This window comes from Falco biarmicus, chromosome 7, assembly GCF_023638135.1.
Source record: "Falco biarmicus isolate bFalBia1 chromosome 7, bFalBia1.pri, whole genome shotgun sequence".
Classification (NCBI taxonomy): domain Eukaryota; kingdom Metazoa; phylum Chordata; class Aves; order Falconiformes; family Falconidae; genus Falco; species Falco biarmicus.
This window is the reverse complement of record NC_079294.1, coordinates 27,836,061-27,854,975: the sequence shown is the minus strand read 5'-3', so window position 1 is coordinate 27,854,975 and position 18,915 is coordinate 27,836,061. Positions and strand designations below refer to the sequence as shown.

At 40.5% G+C, this 18,915-nt stretch overlaps 1 protein-coding gene across 1 annotated transcript in view; it reads right to left on the bottom strand.

The window, feature by feature from the left end:
- Positions 1-1,393: 1,393 nt before the first annotated feature.
- EXT2 (exostosin glycosyltransferase 2) overlaps positions 1,394-18,915 on the bottom strand; it is an 82,168-nt gene continuing 64,646 nt past the window's right edge. The window contains exons 11-14 of the mRNA XM_056345979.1: positions 14,377-14,520; positions 13,708-13,836; positions 12,417-12,499; positions 1,394-6,130 (exon numbers count right to left, since the gene is read on the bottom strand). Of these exons, the coding sequence (XP_056201954.1) occupies positions 5,992-6,130; positions 12,417-12,499; positions 13,708-13,836; positions 14,377-14,520 (495 nt within the window). The 3' untranslated portion in view covers positions 1,394-5,991. The remainder of the gene's footprint in view (positions 6,131-12,416; positions 12,500-13,707; positions 13,837-14,376; positions 14,521-18,915) is intronic.

The window sequence follows — 18,915 nt, the reverse complement described above, 5'->3', positions numbered from 1 at the left end:
TGCTCCCTTTGCTGTAGCCTTGCTGAATTCCTGGATCTCATTTTACGGTCCTTTCTGCTTCAAACCTCTTCCCCTGCCTGTTTGTACGAAGTATGGCAGAGGCAGTTATTGTTCCCATCAGTCCTCAGCTGAAGGCACCTAGCACTAACTGTGCCTAGCACCCAGCTGAGACCTGCCCTCCCTTTGAAAGAAAGGTTTCAGCAAAGAAGGACCTTTAAAATCTTTCCAAGTTTTCAAACAGCCAAACCAGTAGGTGAGAAACAGTGTTTTTCTTGAGTGTACAGCTATACGGGCATGCAGAAGGGAACACGGAGCCTTTGCCCTGAAAACTTTAGCTATTTTTCCAAGGGACTATAATCTCATCTACGGGACAAATATGAGATGTTCACATTGGGCAGGTGAATATCCCTGAGCGGCACTTTTCAGTCAGTCCCAGGCTTCGGCTTCTAGTTTTACAGGTTCCCATTGCTGCACAAAATGGGGGTGGAGGGTAGAAGAAATAAGCTTCACCCTTAAAGCACAGGGTGCAACAGGAACCACATCTCATCATCACACATTGTAAACCTCATGCAGGCCTGTATATCCCAAGTTCTTCACACCTTTGTTGGTCAAACGGTGCAGCTTTCACCTTTTCCCAGTTCCCTGCCAACTAAAACTGAGGTTAAAAATCCAACAGATGTGACTTAATAATTAAGCTGCCTTTTTTTTTTTTCCTTACGACTCTGTAGAAATAGTCACAATATGGATTATTTCTCTTTATAGACACCTGGTTCTCCCCTTACCCATCTGTCTTCCCCTCTGCATACAGTCTGGTACCGAGCACTGGTTCAAGTTCATAGACTTAATGAAATCATGATCAAGTTGCATTGATCTCAGCCCACAGTCACTGCAGAGTTGTCATGCTTGTCTGGAGCAGAAGCACTTCCTACTTACGCAAGTAAACAGGCATTTAGAATCAGTAAAGGAAATTTGAAGGAGAATTACTGGATCCTTTTCCAGACAAATGAAGACAGCAAACAGGCAACCTTGCAGGGAGAACCTTTGAGCTGCACTGTTTTCAGCTGGAAAACTCCCTGCGTGCTGCTAGCTCCATGCCACTCCACTTAATTGCCTCAATTGTCGCTGTTATCCTTTAATGGGAAACATAACTCGTTTTCAAAGCAACCACAAGAAGCTGCAGACAGGGGAATCCTGAAGATCAGCAGAGGTGGGACTGCACTACAGCCTTTCCATCAGGCTGAAATTACACAGGAGTGCACCAGGAATGTCACCAAATGGCTTCAAGCCAGGACAGGCTGAAGAAAGCTGACACTGAAAGTCAAGGCTGACGGGTCCTCTGCCTCAGTACTGAGACACCCAAAACTCCAAACACTAACTCAGACAAAAGTGTGGCTGTTCTTTATTATATATATTTATTATATATAACACAATGCTGGTATTCAATCCTGTTTTTACCCACACAACTCCTAAGGCTTTGGGCGTATGACAGATTCTCTCTGCTTCCTTATCAGCAGTTACAGGTAGGAGGCTGATCTTACCCAAGCACAAGGACCGCGAAGTTCAATTTACTGTGCTCAGATACAGTGGTGGCAAACATCATAAAAAGAACTTACACCATCCTACATGCCCCCCAAACAGCATAAGCTACAACTGAAGGATCCACGATTCCACACTAGAGCAAAAGCATTCTAGCTGATTTTTCTGCCAAGCAAATGCCATCTCTGTCTACACACCAATGTTAGCAAGAGGTTTGAAGTGACTACCTGCTCACAGGGTAACTTTCATATCCTATGGAAAGCTGCAAAGAATACTGTGTTCAGAGTTTTCTGGCAGTTTTGACAAATTTTTTCCAGTCTAAAAGTTAAAAGATAGTATAGGTGAAATACTTACCTAGGAGGGCTGCTCTTCCCAGCTCTTCAGGATCAGATCCAAGTTAGCAACTGGACCAATTGGATACTCACTTTCTAGCATATATTTAATTCTACACAGCTTTGCAGGATTTTTTTCTTGTTTTAAGTACATGGATGAGACTACCCCTGAGTGCAAGAACTCCCTGTAGTTTACATTTCATCAGTCCTAGTAAAATTTAAACATGCAAGTGTTTAAGAAGAATGGTGAAAAAATTCACACTCCATCTGTCTGGTCTCTGGCTAGGGCATTTAAAATCCGTTTTCTCATCAGCACTGTCAGTTTTGATTTCTCTTTCCTGTATGGTGCTGTAGCCCTGTTAAGACAGCAGTTTCCATGTAAAGGGCTGGACAGAAGATTTATGCATACCAATTAACCATTCTGAGAGCCTTCCCGATCAAAATACGCTCTGCCTGTGAAGTGTAACTAAGGTACCAGACATTCATTATAGAGGGCATTCATGCCAAATCTTGCAGGTATTTTTAACATTAAAATTGTCCACCTAAATACATTTTCATGTGCCTCAGTACCACATTTTTCCAGAGTGCTCAACACTCATCAATACAGCCTAAAGGCAAAATGAGTCAGAAGTACTGGGCAGCTCTTCAAACCCACCTTGCAATTATTTTGCTATTTGAGTCTCCAAGGCCCTTGAATTGATAATTAACAGGGAGAAATTCGTTGCTGCTGTAAAGCGTATTTGAACTGTACCACCGGAAGCATGATGGATAGCAGGAGGTTCAAGAGCAGGAGCTGGAGATGGCAGGGAAGAGTAATTCAGAATGTTAAGGCTTGAATTGGCACATCCTGTAACGAGATGGTGGAGCTGTGAGGAAGGAAAGAGTCAACACATTGTAGGGAAAGTTGGTGATGGACTCACCCCTTCTGGCAGGGCAAGCACCGTGGCACACCGTGCCCCTTGCTATGCACAAGCAGCAAGGGGTGCCATGCACACATGCTGCCCTCTCGCAGCATGCTCTGCCAGGACTGTGCTGCAGTGCTTCTGGAAGCAGAGAGCTGCCACCGCACTGGATTCCACAATCTCAATGATTTGGTCAAAGCTCTTTTCTCAAAAGCACAGTTCTTTAACACTTTCTGTCTCTTCAGAGAAAGATCTGTGCCCCGTTTCTCCAGGATAAATGCTACTGTCAAATCTTGGCGGAAAATTACAAGTAACAACTACTCTCCCCAGAAAGGTGCAGAGCAAACCTCTACTTCAAAGACAACCATCCAACCCCAGTTACGGGAAAGACAAAATATCGTCAGGTCTTTCTGAAGTACACTGTGGAAATTCAAGTTTAACACAGATTTGTGTAGCAAAACAGCCTGTCACTGCAATTCTCCCTTCTAAATACATCTGTGTTTCCTTGTGCCACTCCAGAAGTGACATACAACAAACACTCCTTGGATTTACTTTTTAATATACCAATATTAACCTTTTTGTGATAACATATATACAATGAAAATTTAAAAATTATCTTAAAGACTGACAACAAACCCATTCCAAAATCAGACATGCAGGTACACCCTACCTTCACAGACTTTTGCATCAAGAACATCACAATTACAAACGCAGAGGGAAAGAAGGCCATTTTACAAATTTTTTTTTGCAGTCCATTGCCAATTTCCTCCATGCTATGAAACAGAGACAAATTATCATCTAAATTTGATGGCCCTATAAAGCAATGGTAAAATGCCAAAGGACAAAAAAAAGGTCACTGGGCATTTTGTGGAAGAGGAATCCACTCTGATCCTTTGCGATGCAAGCACAAGGACCTGTTGCCATTTTATTCATCTGAGACTACAGATCAGTTTAGGAAGGCTGCTTAGGCTGTCCCCACTTCAAAATACTCCACCAACTATTTCAAATCCTCTGTGCCTTTTAAGACTGTGCAAAATGTGCACTTTTTACCGGCTTACTAAGAAAGAACCAGGAAATCACAGAAGCTTCATAACTCTGTGTAAGGAAGATGTTATAACTCAGTTAAACTGCTAAGGCCTGCCAAGCTGAGATCAGCCTCAAAAGAATGGCCAAAACCGAAGTGACTACTGCACTGTCACAGCTAACCTTTCAAAGCAAATTTCAAGGGAAATATGCTGGTATCTCCTGACGCTCAAGCACCACGACATAAATCAACAGGAATATTGAGGAAGTTCATTTGAATGAACCTGAGAGGCTGTAAAGAGAAATAGCAAGCAACAAACCTTCCTCTATCTTGTGATACCCACTGTGCAGGCAGCAATTGTTGTCACTGCAACAGCTATACTCCCAGCTCCCCAATACCCCTCCCACAGCAACTTCAGAATGAAACAAAGACTGCAGGAAAAGACATTTACTAGTAATTAAACGTTCCCAGAGAACTGGATGATACAGTTCACAGGCACATCCCAGGGGTGTTATGAAGTGAAGCATCCCCTCAGAGCTATTGTTCCAATATGATTTTCATTCACAGCACATCCACCGCATTGGGCAATAAGATAAGTCTTAGTGGGGGTGAGACAAATAGGAGCAGATGTTTCCTGTTTCTAGCCTGCCTTTCATTTGGTTTCTGTCATTGCTGCATATCCAGCTTAGGAGAGGGGGTGAACCGTGATGCCTAACACTTGTCCTATTGTTTGGGGTTTGGCAAAATCCAAGGAGTAAGGTTGCTTGCAGTGCAACAGAAAAACAGCTCATCAAGTAGGATGTCTCTGTAACTGGAAGCAATGGAGGTTTCAAAAGACAGTGAAATCACACTTATCTGATAATAAACATTTTATCAGTGGAGCAGGGAAAAAAGAGAATCTTTTCTCAGCCCAACTTGGATCATCTTGAATATCAAAGGGCAAGAATAACAGTCCAGGCAATTTTATTTCTAATTTTGTTGCATTTAGTTTTCTAATTCAGGTTAATTTCAGTATTGAGAAACAACTCCAATGCTCATATGAAACAGGAAGGCTTTTGGAGAAGCTTTACAAGCTGTATGTTTCAGTGGCAGCCTGTAGCAATGGGTTCCTTAAATTACAAGCAAAGACCCAATAGTTTCCCCAACAATGGTAATCCACAGGAGTTTGTAAGTGTGTGTTAATAGTGTCTTGTACATACACAAACCCCTGCACACTGAAGCTGTAACTGGGAATTTCTGTAAATGTGTTTTACAAATCAGTACTACAACACAGTGCTTGCTGAACAGGATTCAGATGTGAAAAACTGACTTCTTAGCTGTTGCTCCTATGTACAGCTATGATGTAAAACTAACCTGACTGCTGCTTTGATAATGAAGACTGAAAGATACACCTTTTTCTGTAAAATACAACTAGTTTTGACACAGAGTCAGTCTCTTGCACGGATGCAGCAGAAAACCTGAGATTTATGCAGGAAGAAGAGGTGCAGCAATTGGACTTCTGCCCTGCAGGTCTCTGCTTTGAAGGAGACTGTCCTCCCAGCTGCTGTGTGTCTCAATTTGCGTCAAAATAATTTAAGTAACACAAAATGCTGTGCCCTTTAAAACATGTGATAACATACAGATTTTTGTTGCTGACATTGTAAAAAAAAAAACAAACATAAATCAACATTTGTCTCACTATGCAGAAGAAAATGTTTGTTACGCAGTTACTTAAGCCAACAATTAAGCTCAAAAGACAGAGGCCCATCAACCACACAGGCAATAAGCTCCTCCCAAGAGAGCCAGCTATACGTTGCAGACAGTTGCTTTGAAGGGATGGGTGCTTACAAACCACAGAGCTGCTGCAGCACACTTGATAGAAGAGGTCAGTCACGCCAGTCAGACCACAGAGAGAGAGATTCTGTTCTGTTCTTCCATGTGCATAGCCTCCTTTGGAGAAGAGAGTGCATTTGACGTTTCTGGGAGGACCCATGAATAGATTCAATCCTCTGTCAGCAACAGAGAAGCAGTCGTTCAGCTTTCAATTACATATTTGTGCAATGTAAAGGGAAGACAACATACCAGAATACAACATTAATTCCTGTCTCCCTCAGATACAGTCCACTCTCTAGTGATTTATTTTATTCAGGGCCATATGTTCCTCATATCACCTTTTCAGCTGTCATTTTCATCATTCAGGCTTGTCTCACAGATGCCTTTACAAGCTGCCGATATTGGGAAAGCTCTTCAGTTTCTCAGGAAAGTCATCTTTGTACAGGACAGGGTCAGCACGGTGCTCCACCACTTTTAGAGGCATGGTCCCAAAGACAGAGGCAAACTTATTGATGCATTCAGATCTGGTGAAAGGGAAAGCAATGTAATTAAGACCCCAACATCTGGGCTGGCCACCAGCTCCCACAACAACACAACTGGTAGAACCCTTCCCTCTTGTGCTTGGAAGTATTTCAGCCATGCTGGCTACTAATAAATAAAAAGAGAGCCCCACTGCAGAGAGAACTGAAAAGAAGCTGGTGTTCCTTGATTTATCCATTTAATCACAGAGACGATCAAGGGGATGCTGGCAGCAGCACATGTGCACATGGAGGTCAAAGCTTCCCTTCTCCCTCCCCCTAGAATTCCAGTCATTCTTAAAGCAATGTACATGCTGTAAACCAGAACAGATTAACTGCCAACATGTCTCTTAAAGGGCCACTGTTGGGTCAATTTGGCTCATAACGAAGGTTTTGCAAAAAACAAGCCTTTGTGAAAATGAAGTTCTAAAAAATAATAAAAAAACCACCATCCCCAAAAAACCCAACCCAACTAAGCAACGAAAAATCCAATCAAAAACCTGGTTTTTTTCAGGCTTCTTCAGAAGCTCTATCTTTTCCCACAAAAATAAACATGCCTCAGTGTATAGGCAACACTGTTTGGACTACCTTAAAAGTGAAGCTGAATTAAACTATAAAATGAAAGCAGCTAGTTTATTTTCCTTGTCTAAATAAAGAGATATTGAGGAGTAAGGCATCACATTAGCACAAAAAAAGATTAGACCACTGATAACTCTTTCCAGTTTTAATAATCTCAGGTGTCAGTAATGCTGTAGAAGGAATAGCTATGTGCTTCAAAAAACAAGCAGATGTTTAACCTTACATTGCTCCTTTTAACTCTTTCACCAAAAGGCACAGTACCTGTGGAAGCAAGGCAGGGGAAACTCGCCTCACCTCACCTCAGCCAGTGCCCAGCTAACATTAGCTGGGTATTATAATTTATTTTTAAGAATCAGCTTTTAAGAATTTCAGACACCAAGAATCGTGACAACAGTTCCCAACACATAACATGAGACAGCTACAAGAAAACAGGTCATATTTCTTCTGCCATTCAAAAGGGAAAACAAAAAAGAAATGAGTAGTTTTGACTCTGCTACAGAGGCTGACGTGCTGCAGGCGGTCCCAGAGCAGGTCTCTTGCTCTCCAACCACTGCACCCTCTCCCGACCCCTTTGAAGAGTTAGGGGGTCACTATGGCTCCAGGATAATTTTCCTTAAGGGATCCGGTCAATCACACCAACTAAGTGTGACAGTTTTGTGATGGGGACTGCTCAACACTGCCCCTAACACTCTTTTGAAGTAGATGGGACAGCAAGACTGGTTTTCAAAATTAATTCCTCAGCCTCTGAGCCATCCCATGGCTCCCTCCTCAACTACAGTAAATGACTGGAAAACACAAAGCCCAGGTTGTTGAAGTGCTGCATCTCCACATAGCTGTTTAAGCTATAATGGTTGCGTTTCAGGCTATTTTCTGGCCTGAGAAGTGTCAGAGAACTACTTCATACGTGGTGACGCTTGAATAAAATATTTGCATAGGTAAATACAGGTACGTCACTTTCTTCTACCGTCTCATCTTCCCCATACTTCTTCCTACCTCCAGATTCAAATCTTTGGGCTAGGGGACAAATGAAAAGGAATTCAGTGTGTAAGAGGAAACTGTGTGCGGTGGGAAACAGCCTCTAGACCTGGCACAAGCACCATTTGCTCCAGGGTAGCACAGATCTGAAACAGCTCAGGAGCCATCAGTCAGGGCTGAAGTGAAGAGACCCAAATGAGGCGAACCATCAGGAAGGTAAGCTTTGGGCCCTGGGCACAGAAAGGTTACAGTAACATGGACAGCACGAACTGAGTGTTTTCTCCAGGAACACTAAGCAGTTTCTGTTGCCTCCACAAGATACCTTAAACACATCTGATTTTCAGATAAGGTCAGGCTTCTAAATCATCTGTTACTTCTGAGAAATGTGTCTCACTGTAATCCAAGTTGAGTGTACTGGAGAAGTCTCATGGCAGGAAAACCACAGACTTCACAGGTGAGGAGGTAGATGCACTGGGAGATGTGCATGTGAGAAGTTTGCACAGCTGCTGGCCCTCACTGGTTTCTGGAATACAAGAATACTTCTAGTCTACTGGTTCAAATCCTGCCTCTGCCAGTGATGACTGAAAGACATTGTAATGTAACAGCTGCTTGGTGGCCAGTGTGAAATGCATTAGTTACCTCAGCCTGCTGCCTGGTAGGCAGGCATCCACATCAGATCAACCATCATCACAACTGGAACTAAGCTGCACCCTCAGAGCAAAAGACAGAACTAAATGGACAGAGACAAAATTGACCTCTTCCTTCCAGAGGTTATACTCCCAAACCAAGGAGGAGGTCTTATGAGAAAATATCCTTCTACAGTCAAACTTACTCTGGTGGCAAGACCATTCAGCATACCAGTACAATATCTTTAACCACCAAGAAACCACTTTGTTGTTAAAGAAATTAAATGAAAAATGGAAAAATCAGCATGTTCTAATCACTCTGGCTGAATCAGAAAAGTTAGTCCTCAGGAAATATCAAATTCAAAGATCAGAAACAGGCGTAAATAGATGAAAGAAATGTCATACACAAGCCACAAAATATGTTCAAAGGAAAGTTGTCTCTTCCCAAAAATTTCATCTCCTGCACTGAAATCACTTGAATTCCAAAGCCTTTGCCACTTTTGGACAATATAAACTAGAAATGATATCTAGAACATTAGACATTCAAAGCTAGGTAGCCATGAGAATGTAACGTGTCATCGTAATATAGAAGGAAGGTGTTTTTCTTGGCTGCGTCTATTGTTTTGCAAATTCATATTAACAGAGGCATGTTTGCTTCCAAGAATTATTCTTTTTTTTCCCTTGCTCTGCTGACAACATGCAGTTGTGCTCAACAGGGAGTTCAAGACTGTGTGAACTCAGAAACTGAGAGCCCTGTTGCCCCTGGCAGACTGGGTAAACTTCGTGTCTGTTAAGGTCTCTTAACCAGTTTCCTCTCCTTTATAACCCAAATACTTTTTCGCAGGATAAGTCTGCACCTGCAGACTTTGGCCAACTGTTACCTGGTCAGTTTGCCTCTTAAGGGAATGGCTTCCTACTTTGACTCTAACAAATACTTACACGTCCTAAGTAAGACACTACTGTTAATGTTGCTGCAGAAGCAGCTCAGCCCTTTGTTGTATTTACTGTACAGGCAGTTGCCCCCTAGGCTGCATTTTACAGAGCTCTCCATTTTTGAGAGCCAGATGCAAAGATGCTAAAGGCATAAAACTTGTTGCTACTTAAACAGCACCTGTAAATACAGGGATTATGAGATCCTCCTACAGCTTCTTCTGCAACCTGATGTAAAGGCTAACCTACGGCAAGAAGGGGATTCTCGGTTCAAAGCTCTCTTAAGTTGATGTATTTTAATGATGGAGCTCAATAACCCTGGGGACTGAAGTCTTTTATTTATCTCAGAGAAATTACACAGCAGGAAGAACAGGAGTGTTGGCTTTCCCATGATTTGCTGTAAATATCCTTCAGTGTTGATCAAAAAAATCTCTTCGTAAGAGACAGAGTTCAACTGTACCATCTTTCCTTTGTTTCTGGCTGAAAGTGTCAAAAGGCCCAACAGAACTGGTTAGTTACATGTCCCTCCTGGGCAGGTCTCCACAACTGACTTCTCAAACGTTTTACACTGATCAAACAATGATCAGGCTGTAGCTGGGCATCTCTCCGCTACTCCTGAACCAGAAACTTAACACTAAATGTTGTGTGTGCCCATGACAACCCTGATAAACTGTTTGTTTCATAAACAGCAGGTTGATCCCTGGATATCCAGGCAAGTAATTAGCTCAGACTACCTGCTCACTTTCTGAATGCTAAAAAACAAGGAGTCAGGCAATTTGGGAAGCTGCAAGTGAAGCTGATAATGGCTCTTTGCCTGATAACCCAGGTATTGTTCTTGGTATCCAAAACTGTAAAGTTATCTGTACAAAGTTAATTCTTTTATAATTAGACAAGCACTCCCTGATGCATGTACTTTTTCCGTTCAGCTTCTCTTCTGACCCTGAAAATGGCTAGTGTGTGCATACATACATATACACACACACACATGAGCCATTACTTGCCAAGTTAGGAAAATTTCATCTAGGAGTTGCTATCGTTTGTTATCCACTTATAATGAATAGCTAGCTTAGAAGATTAAAAAAAAGAAAACCTTTCAGATTTTCAAATAACGCCCTTTTACTGAAGTAGAGAACATCACCACAGGGCAAGAAGGCGTTAGGCGTAGCATGCAGTTTCAGTATGATATTAATGATCTTCAAAATGAACCCAAACTGCTTATTCACCCAGATTCTCTCCTGCACTCAGACTCTACCTCAGAATGTACCCCTTTGGCTGGGCAAATAAAAGTATGTGGATTTGCAGTCAACGTAACATTTCCCACAACACAGTTATCTCCACTGTTGGAAGCTACAGAGAAGCAAAGCAACAGGTTAAACATGTTCTCAATATACTGTCAATGATACTTTACGCTGAGAATACATGCATTGCTATAGACATGGGAACATGACCTTTACCCTGCATCATAATGCACTTTGGAGCAAAAACCACTTTTTCATCTTCTAGTTTTATAGTGTTTACCTTAATGAGAACCTAGTTCATGACCTGAATTCCTATGTGCTGTTGTAATGCTACTAGTGTGATCATAGGAAAGCTCCACTGGCTTCAGGTAGTCCATCCTGTAAACCAGTGCAGAACTGCTAGACACAGGACAACCTCTTGTGCTTCCCCTTCAGCTAACACTTCAGATTTACAAAGCTTCCACACCCTTCCTTCAGAAGTTTTCTGCAGAGTAATTTTTACCATTTTAATGAGGTACATGTTACTTCTGACTTGCATACTCCTTTTTTTATACAGCCTTATTATACATACAGTATAAATACTTTGTCACTAACCTTAGCAGTTGTTACGCTCTTCAATACCTGGCATGATGCTTCATTAACAATCAATCAGCCAAACTATGTCTGTGTTTGTGTGTGTTGCGTGACGTGTGTTAACAGATCAGACAGACACATGCATACACTCTTCTTGTAAATAATCCCCCAACCTACTAACCAGTTTTGCATTAGTTCACTGCATATATTGTAATACATAAATATAATTTACATTGCTAAAGGTCAGTAAATGAATACAACACTTTAAATCTGCTGAGTACTGCAGAGGACAGAAAAAGGCTCCCTGTTAAGATAAGATCTGGTAAGATAACCATGTTATGTGTCTCAGTGCAAATATGAAATAGCCTATTTTAAATACATATTTTTTTTTAATTTTGTCACCTCTTCTGGTGGTCTCTTCCAGCATTATGGCTATCTCTGCTCACCTACCCCATCAATTCTACAGTTTCAAATTATTTTTCACAAAGCTTGCAAGAGAGGTGCAACAGTCCAAGAAGCCTAAGGTGAAATGCCTTTGTCAGTCCTAGATCTCAGGTTAATTCCACCTAATAACTAGTATGTAAATTCACTGCCTGATAGCCCTTTTCAAACACAGGTGTTGAACAGCTTTGTAGAAGTGAAGAAACCTTCCATTACTTTGCACATTCAAAAGCCAAAGCAGAGGCAAGTTTAGTGTCTTGGTCAAAGCTGGGAAGCCATTTTACTGTAAAGCAGGGAATACAACCCTTACACTTACCAACTTTCAGTATTTCACTTTAAACATTCACTGCCCTTCCAAACCATTCTTCATTTCAGAATTAAATTCTCATAAAAATATAATAATGATGCCATTGTTAAAAAACGTGACATGCAATTGTGCAGGCAAATGCCCTTCATTAGTGGAAGCAAGGTGCTTTACAATCTTTGGAGGAAAGAATGTACAAACATCAATTCAAATAACATTATTAGTAATTTACATCCTTGTTACTCTTTGATAAGCTAGCAACTGTCTGGTTTAAAAAAAATAAATCTCATACTCCTTACAGTTGATGCTTCGTGGTAAAACAGAAACGTGGTATCACTGAAAGTACTGCCAACCACCTCAATTTCATATGTCCTATATGCTTCACAGCAAAGCTGCTAAAAATTGTGCCCTTCTGAAGTCCTTTCTTGTACTAGTCCACTTTTCAGCGTCACATCATCCATTGCAGGAATGACTTAAGATGATGAAATCCATGCAACATTCCTTCAGAATTAGTAATTTACAAAAGTACAATCAGTGACCATTTTTGATCCTAATTTAATGAGACACGGGATAAGATTCTAGGGATCAGAACAAGGCAATCAGAAAAATAAAGAGTGGTCACTCACCTTTCCACCATGTGTGTCTGGTCCAGTGATAACCCATCAATTGCTGTGCATTCTGGACATTTGAACTTCTTTCGTGGGGTCACCTGCAGAACGGCACGCCAGATTATCATCAAATATCAACAGAAGGGACATTAATCTCCTTGCACAGAGAGCAGTGCAATACCTCTGAACATGCCTGCAGTGTAAACTGAGCTGTCTCAAAAAGGAGGGGGATACAAAAAAAACCCACCCCCCAAAAAAAAAAGCCACTCCATTCAGCTCCATCTGGCCTGGCTGACTGCAGAATTCACAGGGGCCCAATAAAAACGGCTTGGAGGGTTTTTTTCTTCTGTAACTGAAAAGAAGTGGTGATGACAAGCTCCTTAATTCCTGTTTAATGACTGTTTTCTCACTGCCAAGGTCCCTGTATAAACACCATTTGTTCTTGCAGCCATAACAGCGATGAAATATAGCTTCCCATACTTCACCGTAACGTTAATCCAACAGACGCTCTTTTGCTTGCTCCAGTTAATAGCTGACTGGCAAACTCTGCAAGACTCTCTGAATTGCACAGAGGTGCCAAATTACTCTGCTGTGCCCTCATACAGCTCAAAAAATTTTTCGGCAGAAACACACACTTTATCTTCGAAAGACTTTTCTCGGAAATACAACCACCAGTCCCAGTAAATGATGATGGACAGATGGGAAAATGGACCCTACTAATTGAAGTAACGCCTGGTGGCCTCTAAATCTCATTGCAAGTTGACACACTTGGAAATGAATGTAGAGTGAATGTCTAGACCTGAAAACGTGTCGAAACATGTCAGGAAATTAATTCAGGGATAAAAAGTTCATTTAAAGCTGATCTTGCAATTAACATTCTTGCAATTAACATTCCTATAAATCAGCTGTTGCCAGGCCATGACAGAGTGAGCTGCGGACAGTTGGTAATTTCTTTCCTCCAGTGATCTCAAATAGTTAAAATAAATGTAGGTGGGCGTGTGTGTGTATATATATACACACACACACACACACACATATAGAGCTATAATTTAAATTACCTTTTTCATACCTCATCTAGATGGCTAAAATAACCACCAGAAACAACTGGTAAAAAATGATTCTCTATTCCCAGTCAGCATGGAAGTTTTATTAGAAGGGCTTTTCTACCATGGAAGGAGAACAAGACACCATAACGGGGGTAAATCAGAGAAAAAGGAACATTAAGTAATATATTGAAACCTACTAAAAATTTATGAGTATGTACATCATGTTTATAACTTCCTAAAGCTAAACTGCAGCAAAGTCCCACCTTAATGACTGATTTGCCAGTGACATTTGCCACTAGAAAATTCATGGCAATATCTTCACAATTCATATGAGCATCCACCCAGTTCTTGATGTCTCCAGGCATTTTGTAGGTGTAAAGATAGTTGAAATACTGCAGGATAGAGGGAGAGAGAGAGATATGATTTAAAATACAGATGCAGTAACTCTAAGACTAAATATTCCAGACAGTGAACAGCAGGCAGCTAAGGATGGATTACAGGCAAACTGTGATACAGCCTTCAGCCAAGGACAACTTTAGCAGGTAGAAAATAATTTTTGGGTGCTTAATTGTATAAGTACTCCTTTCCTGACCAGCACACAAATTTCTTTACAATCGGTTTTCTTAAACTGCTAGCTACAAAGCTACATTCACTGCAAAATTTGCTATGTAATTACAGGTCATGTAAACTGGCAAGAATTCTTCTGTAAGTTCATGACGGTAACAGTATTATTTTATTATTTTAAAGGCAGAGAGAAATCAGTTGTTTTCACACCAGCAGAAAGAGGCTTAGGGAAAGTTTCCAGCTGGTTCTCTGATTGTTGTAGAAAACAATCATGGTACCACAAAACACTCACAGAACAACGACAGAAACACACAGAGCTCTTTAAAAAAGGTTCATGCTATACATGTAGTATACAAGTTGTATATTACTTTGTGATAAAACGCTGCCCCAGTGAGCACCATTGAGACTTCATTGGTCCATTCTGATTCATATTTCCATTTGTTCATCTCATGGTCCCAAAGATGTAGGCGGCCTGGATATCCAACCAACCTGTCAGGGAACTCACGCCAAACCTGAAGAGAAAAAGACATGACACAATGCCAACCAGGCCTGCACAGCAAGCAAATGCAAACACACAGATGCAACGCATCTGCTTTGGGAGGGTAGAGTTACAGTGGTGCAAAGATCACTTCAATTCTTTTAAGTCCCAATTCCTGGAACAGGAAGCTGCCTGGAAGGAGTATGAAAACACCCAACTTTGCTTTGGAAGGACCCTACAACACAGGGAAGCCATACCCCAGAGCAAAAGGCCACTAAAGCGATACTAACTTCCTTGTATAGAGAAATACAACTGACTACTCAAAAAGATTTTAACACTAACTAAAACCAAGCATGATTAAAATGGAACTTTTGATGTTAACTTCAGTAGATATGGCTACAGCCTAACTACTTTCACAGCTGGCTTTGGATCTAACCAACCTGTTTCCTTTGATAGGAACAGGCTTAAAACAGGCTTATATTTTAATATTTCTGGTATTCTTTAGTGGGTGCTTGAATGGATCTACTGCTACATGGAAAGCCTCTTTGCCCTTGACTTGTTCCAGACAGCTGGATGCAATCAAGATACCATCCTTGTCACTCCATACATTATTTTGTAGCTGACTACAGGATCAAACACAGTAGACAAGAACAAGGAGAAGGGCATCATTAACGCAACCCCAGTTCTCCACACTGCTGGCCACATTAAATAATGGACAATTTTTGCATTAGGAAAAAAAGGGAGAAAGGATTATAATTATTTAGAAGGGTTTGAATACTATTTGCTTGCTAAGTACACAGTTTGTCTTTTGCTGATCAATAATAAAGTTAGTATTTATTTGCATTATTTGCAGATAAATTACTCAAAAATTGTCCTTTAATCCAAATAACTGCTAGGTTTGTTGAAAGAATATTAGTCTTAACTCTTACACACAGTGTTAGGTCACAAGAGTTTCTGTTTCAGGCAGGTAGTGTATAAACAAACACATATCCAGATTTCATTGTGTATGCAAGATCAACAACAAATCATCTCATAAATCCCCCAACAGTGCTTCACTAGCAAACCTCTTTTCTGTATACAAAAGGCAAAGGAACCCTACAGTTGAATTTGCAGAAAATGAAGTGTCATTTGGAATTCCACCATCCTGCAAACCTCATCTTGTCAACGGTTCCCTTTGGGCACATTTTATGTGCCAGTATGTTTCAGTTGGAAGGCCTGGACTAGAAGGACTCTGTGCAAGAATTTTGTCAAAGTAAATATGATAAAGCAATCATCTTTAAGTTACTGCTTCTGTATTCACATTTCTGTGATTTTGCATTACTATATACCTTTTCATCTGTACTTCTCAACACATTTTATTGCTGTCAGTTAATATAGCTTCAGAATCCCATGATGAGAGCAGTTATTATTTCAAACGTCCAGATGAGGAAACCTGCCAAAAATCATACAGGAAACAAGAATGGGAACCAGATCTTCTGACTCCCTGACTTGTACTTTATCCAGAAATCAATCTTTCTAGACAGTTCTAGGGCACAAATACTGGAATAGTATGTAGATAGGACAACGCCCTAACATAGAGGGCTCTTGAAAGCAGAGATGATTTGGAACTCAAGGAAGAGAATTCATAGGACACTGTTACAAGTTGGTGCCATCAGCTAATTAAAAAAATACTATTTTTGGCAGGCAAGCCAGTGAGGGCTTGCGATACCTATTTAGACATGTCAAAGCCAATAAAGAACACAAACCCAAAGGTAACCCCCACTCCCTCTTCCAAAATTTTATTCCTCGCTCTCCAGGGCTCAAAACGTTAATGATTGAATTTAATTTATTTTTTTTTAAACATGACTATTAAAATGCCCATCTCCCAGCTGTGGAAGACATCACCACATAAGCTACTGAGGCTCAATAAGGATTTGACAGAACACTAAGAATTCTTGTAGAGGGAATGGCATGTGTATTAAAGGCAGCTGAAAGAAAGATCAAACTTAGCTACTGCTTCCTAAGGGACTTCAGTGCCTTCACAACACAGAACCACAGATTCATATCCCTTCCATTTTGTGCCCTCAGTGTCATCTTCAAGAGTCCAAATTACGAAAATAAAAGCCAACTATAATGCATGTTACTCATTCAGATTTCTTTGTATCACTGTAAAGCTCAACCCTACCCCCATTCTGGCCTTTGAAAATTGTCATTTCAATGCATCCAAAAAATAACTTGGTTGCTTTAAACAAAGATTCCTTTTAAAATGTAATGCTATCAAAGTCAGTGGAAAAGCTTGGCTTTTTCATAATGTTCATCACTAGCTCATTCAATGGTAGTTCCTGGAAAGAATCCCAATAGTAGCATCCAGCTCGTTGCCCAAATCTATATGTACGTTTTGTGCCAAAATTTATATATACAGCTACTGCTTATAAGGAAGGTTTCAGAATAAAAATAGTGGTAATGATTCTTATACTGCTCTCTATTTTGTACTACCATCCATTTTCTTGTTTGATGGTTGCCTATAATTTATTAGGCTGCTAGGAATACATTCCATTTTAGCCAGTGATCTTATTAGCTTTCTCAGACTAAAGGGGGATAGCCTGATTTAATACTGGTAAGGGACACATCCAAGGAAAAACACTGCCAAATGAAGACGAGGTATGCTTCTTTGCAGACGATGCTATTCCAGTGACTCTGCTAGACAACCCTGAAGATAAGTATTTTTGGACTATGCATCTCCCAGGTGACAAGTCAAAACAAAGTTCTGACTTGGAAGTTTTACTAAAAAGTAAGAGATGCCAAGAGAAAATGATAGCAACTTCCGAGTTCCCCAAGCGACATAAACAGCCTAGCTAAAACACCCTCCAGCCTCATCTCTCCACAGTTCTTTCTGCCTCCTAGCCTCAGCTACTCTGTGCCGTTTCACTGGCCATCAGAACAGCTGCCACAGCTCATCTTCCATGTAACGTGAAGGACAGAAAGCACTTCCTTTTCCAGAATGTACTCCAACATTTATGCGTTAAATTTATTAAGTTATAATAAGTCACACACAACTTCAGGAACTGGCTAATTACAACTAGAAAATTTTAAAATTTAATAAACTGAAAAATGATCAGTGTCTCCAAAGCTACCATGGCAACATTGTAAGAATGAAACACTGACTATCATCTACAAATGAAAGAAACCCCAACGAATCAGTATTCCTTCTCTCCTCCCAGAGCCCCAGTTCTCTCCCCGTCCTCAAAGGGATGGCTTGTGCTATTACTAAAAAATAAAACAAAATGTAACCACAAAGCCCATTAAAAGATAAGTGATGCTTTACATACGCACAATTTGTAAAATAACTTCAACATGAAGAAAGGCTTTGAATGTGGCCAGCAGTTACCCATGGATAGGTTTTTTGGTAAGCGGACTTACATTATTCCTCCTACAAAGGAATGCTGAAAAATACCCTTTTAACAGTCAAAATGGCTATGGAAGCATTCTTCTAAAGAAGGCATTCAAACTTTATGATGATTTTAGCCTAGAGAAACATGCTATTCATCAGAGAGCTGATTTTTTTAAAAAAGAATGCCAGAGACATGAAGCACTGAAAAACAGCTCCGAGACAGAATAAGATCATCTACTAGCAAAAGACAAAAAGCTTCCAACAGAAAAAACACAACTTTGCAATGCACCAAACAATATTTTCTATGAACAAAAACCACGAACTCAGAGCAATAATCCCAATTTAGATTATTTCTAATCTTGCTGTAATAAAAATACTTTTTCTTTGTAAGGAGAAAGTGCTGCCTAAGTACATAATAAGAAATCTTCATTAACTTCGTACTCGGAAACTGTTATTCCCACTTTTCAGGGTTACAGAAATGCTAAGCCATCTGCCCCGAGGACAGCTGAGACGCAGAGGTGGGAACACAACATATGCTGTCAGTCTCTCATTCAAATACCAAACACTTCAGGAGCAGGCAATGGTTCTGCTTTAATTTTTTAAGACTATGATAATCTAAATACTTGCTCCTCTTTTTGGGTCTCTCTAATACTCCCCCCGTGAACACCAAAGACCAGTAAGCGGGGAAGAAGTCGTCTAGCCCTAACAGCTTTTTCTCTAGTGCCCCAAGTCATGCCTGTGATTTCACCATGTAACTTAACAGAAATACTTTTTTCAAAGTCAGAATGTCACAAGTATTCTTCTGCTACCTTAATACAGCAGCACATAGGGACTATTTTTCTGCTTGCTCCAATAGATTTACGTAATGTCATAAATCACTGTACCATAATAGTTCACTTTTAACAAGTAAAAAATGTCTGACACTTTGAGTGTTACTATAATTTTTTATGGCTGAAAGTGTACAGAGATCAAAGTTTTCTGGTTTTTTTTAGGCTTGCTCTATACATTCAGACAAGCCGTGACAGAGGGGGTTTTGCCACATGTTTTAATGTAAAGTCT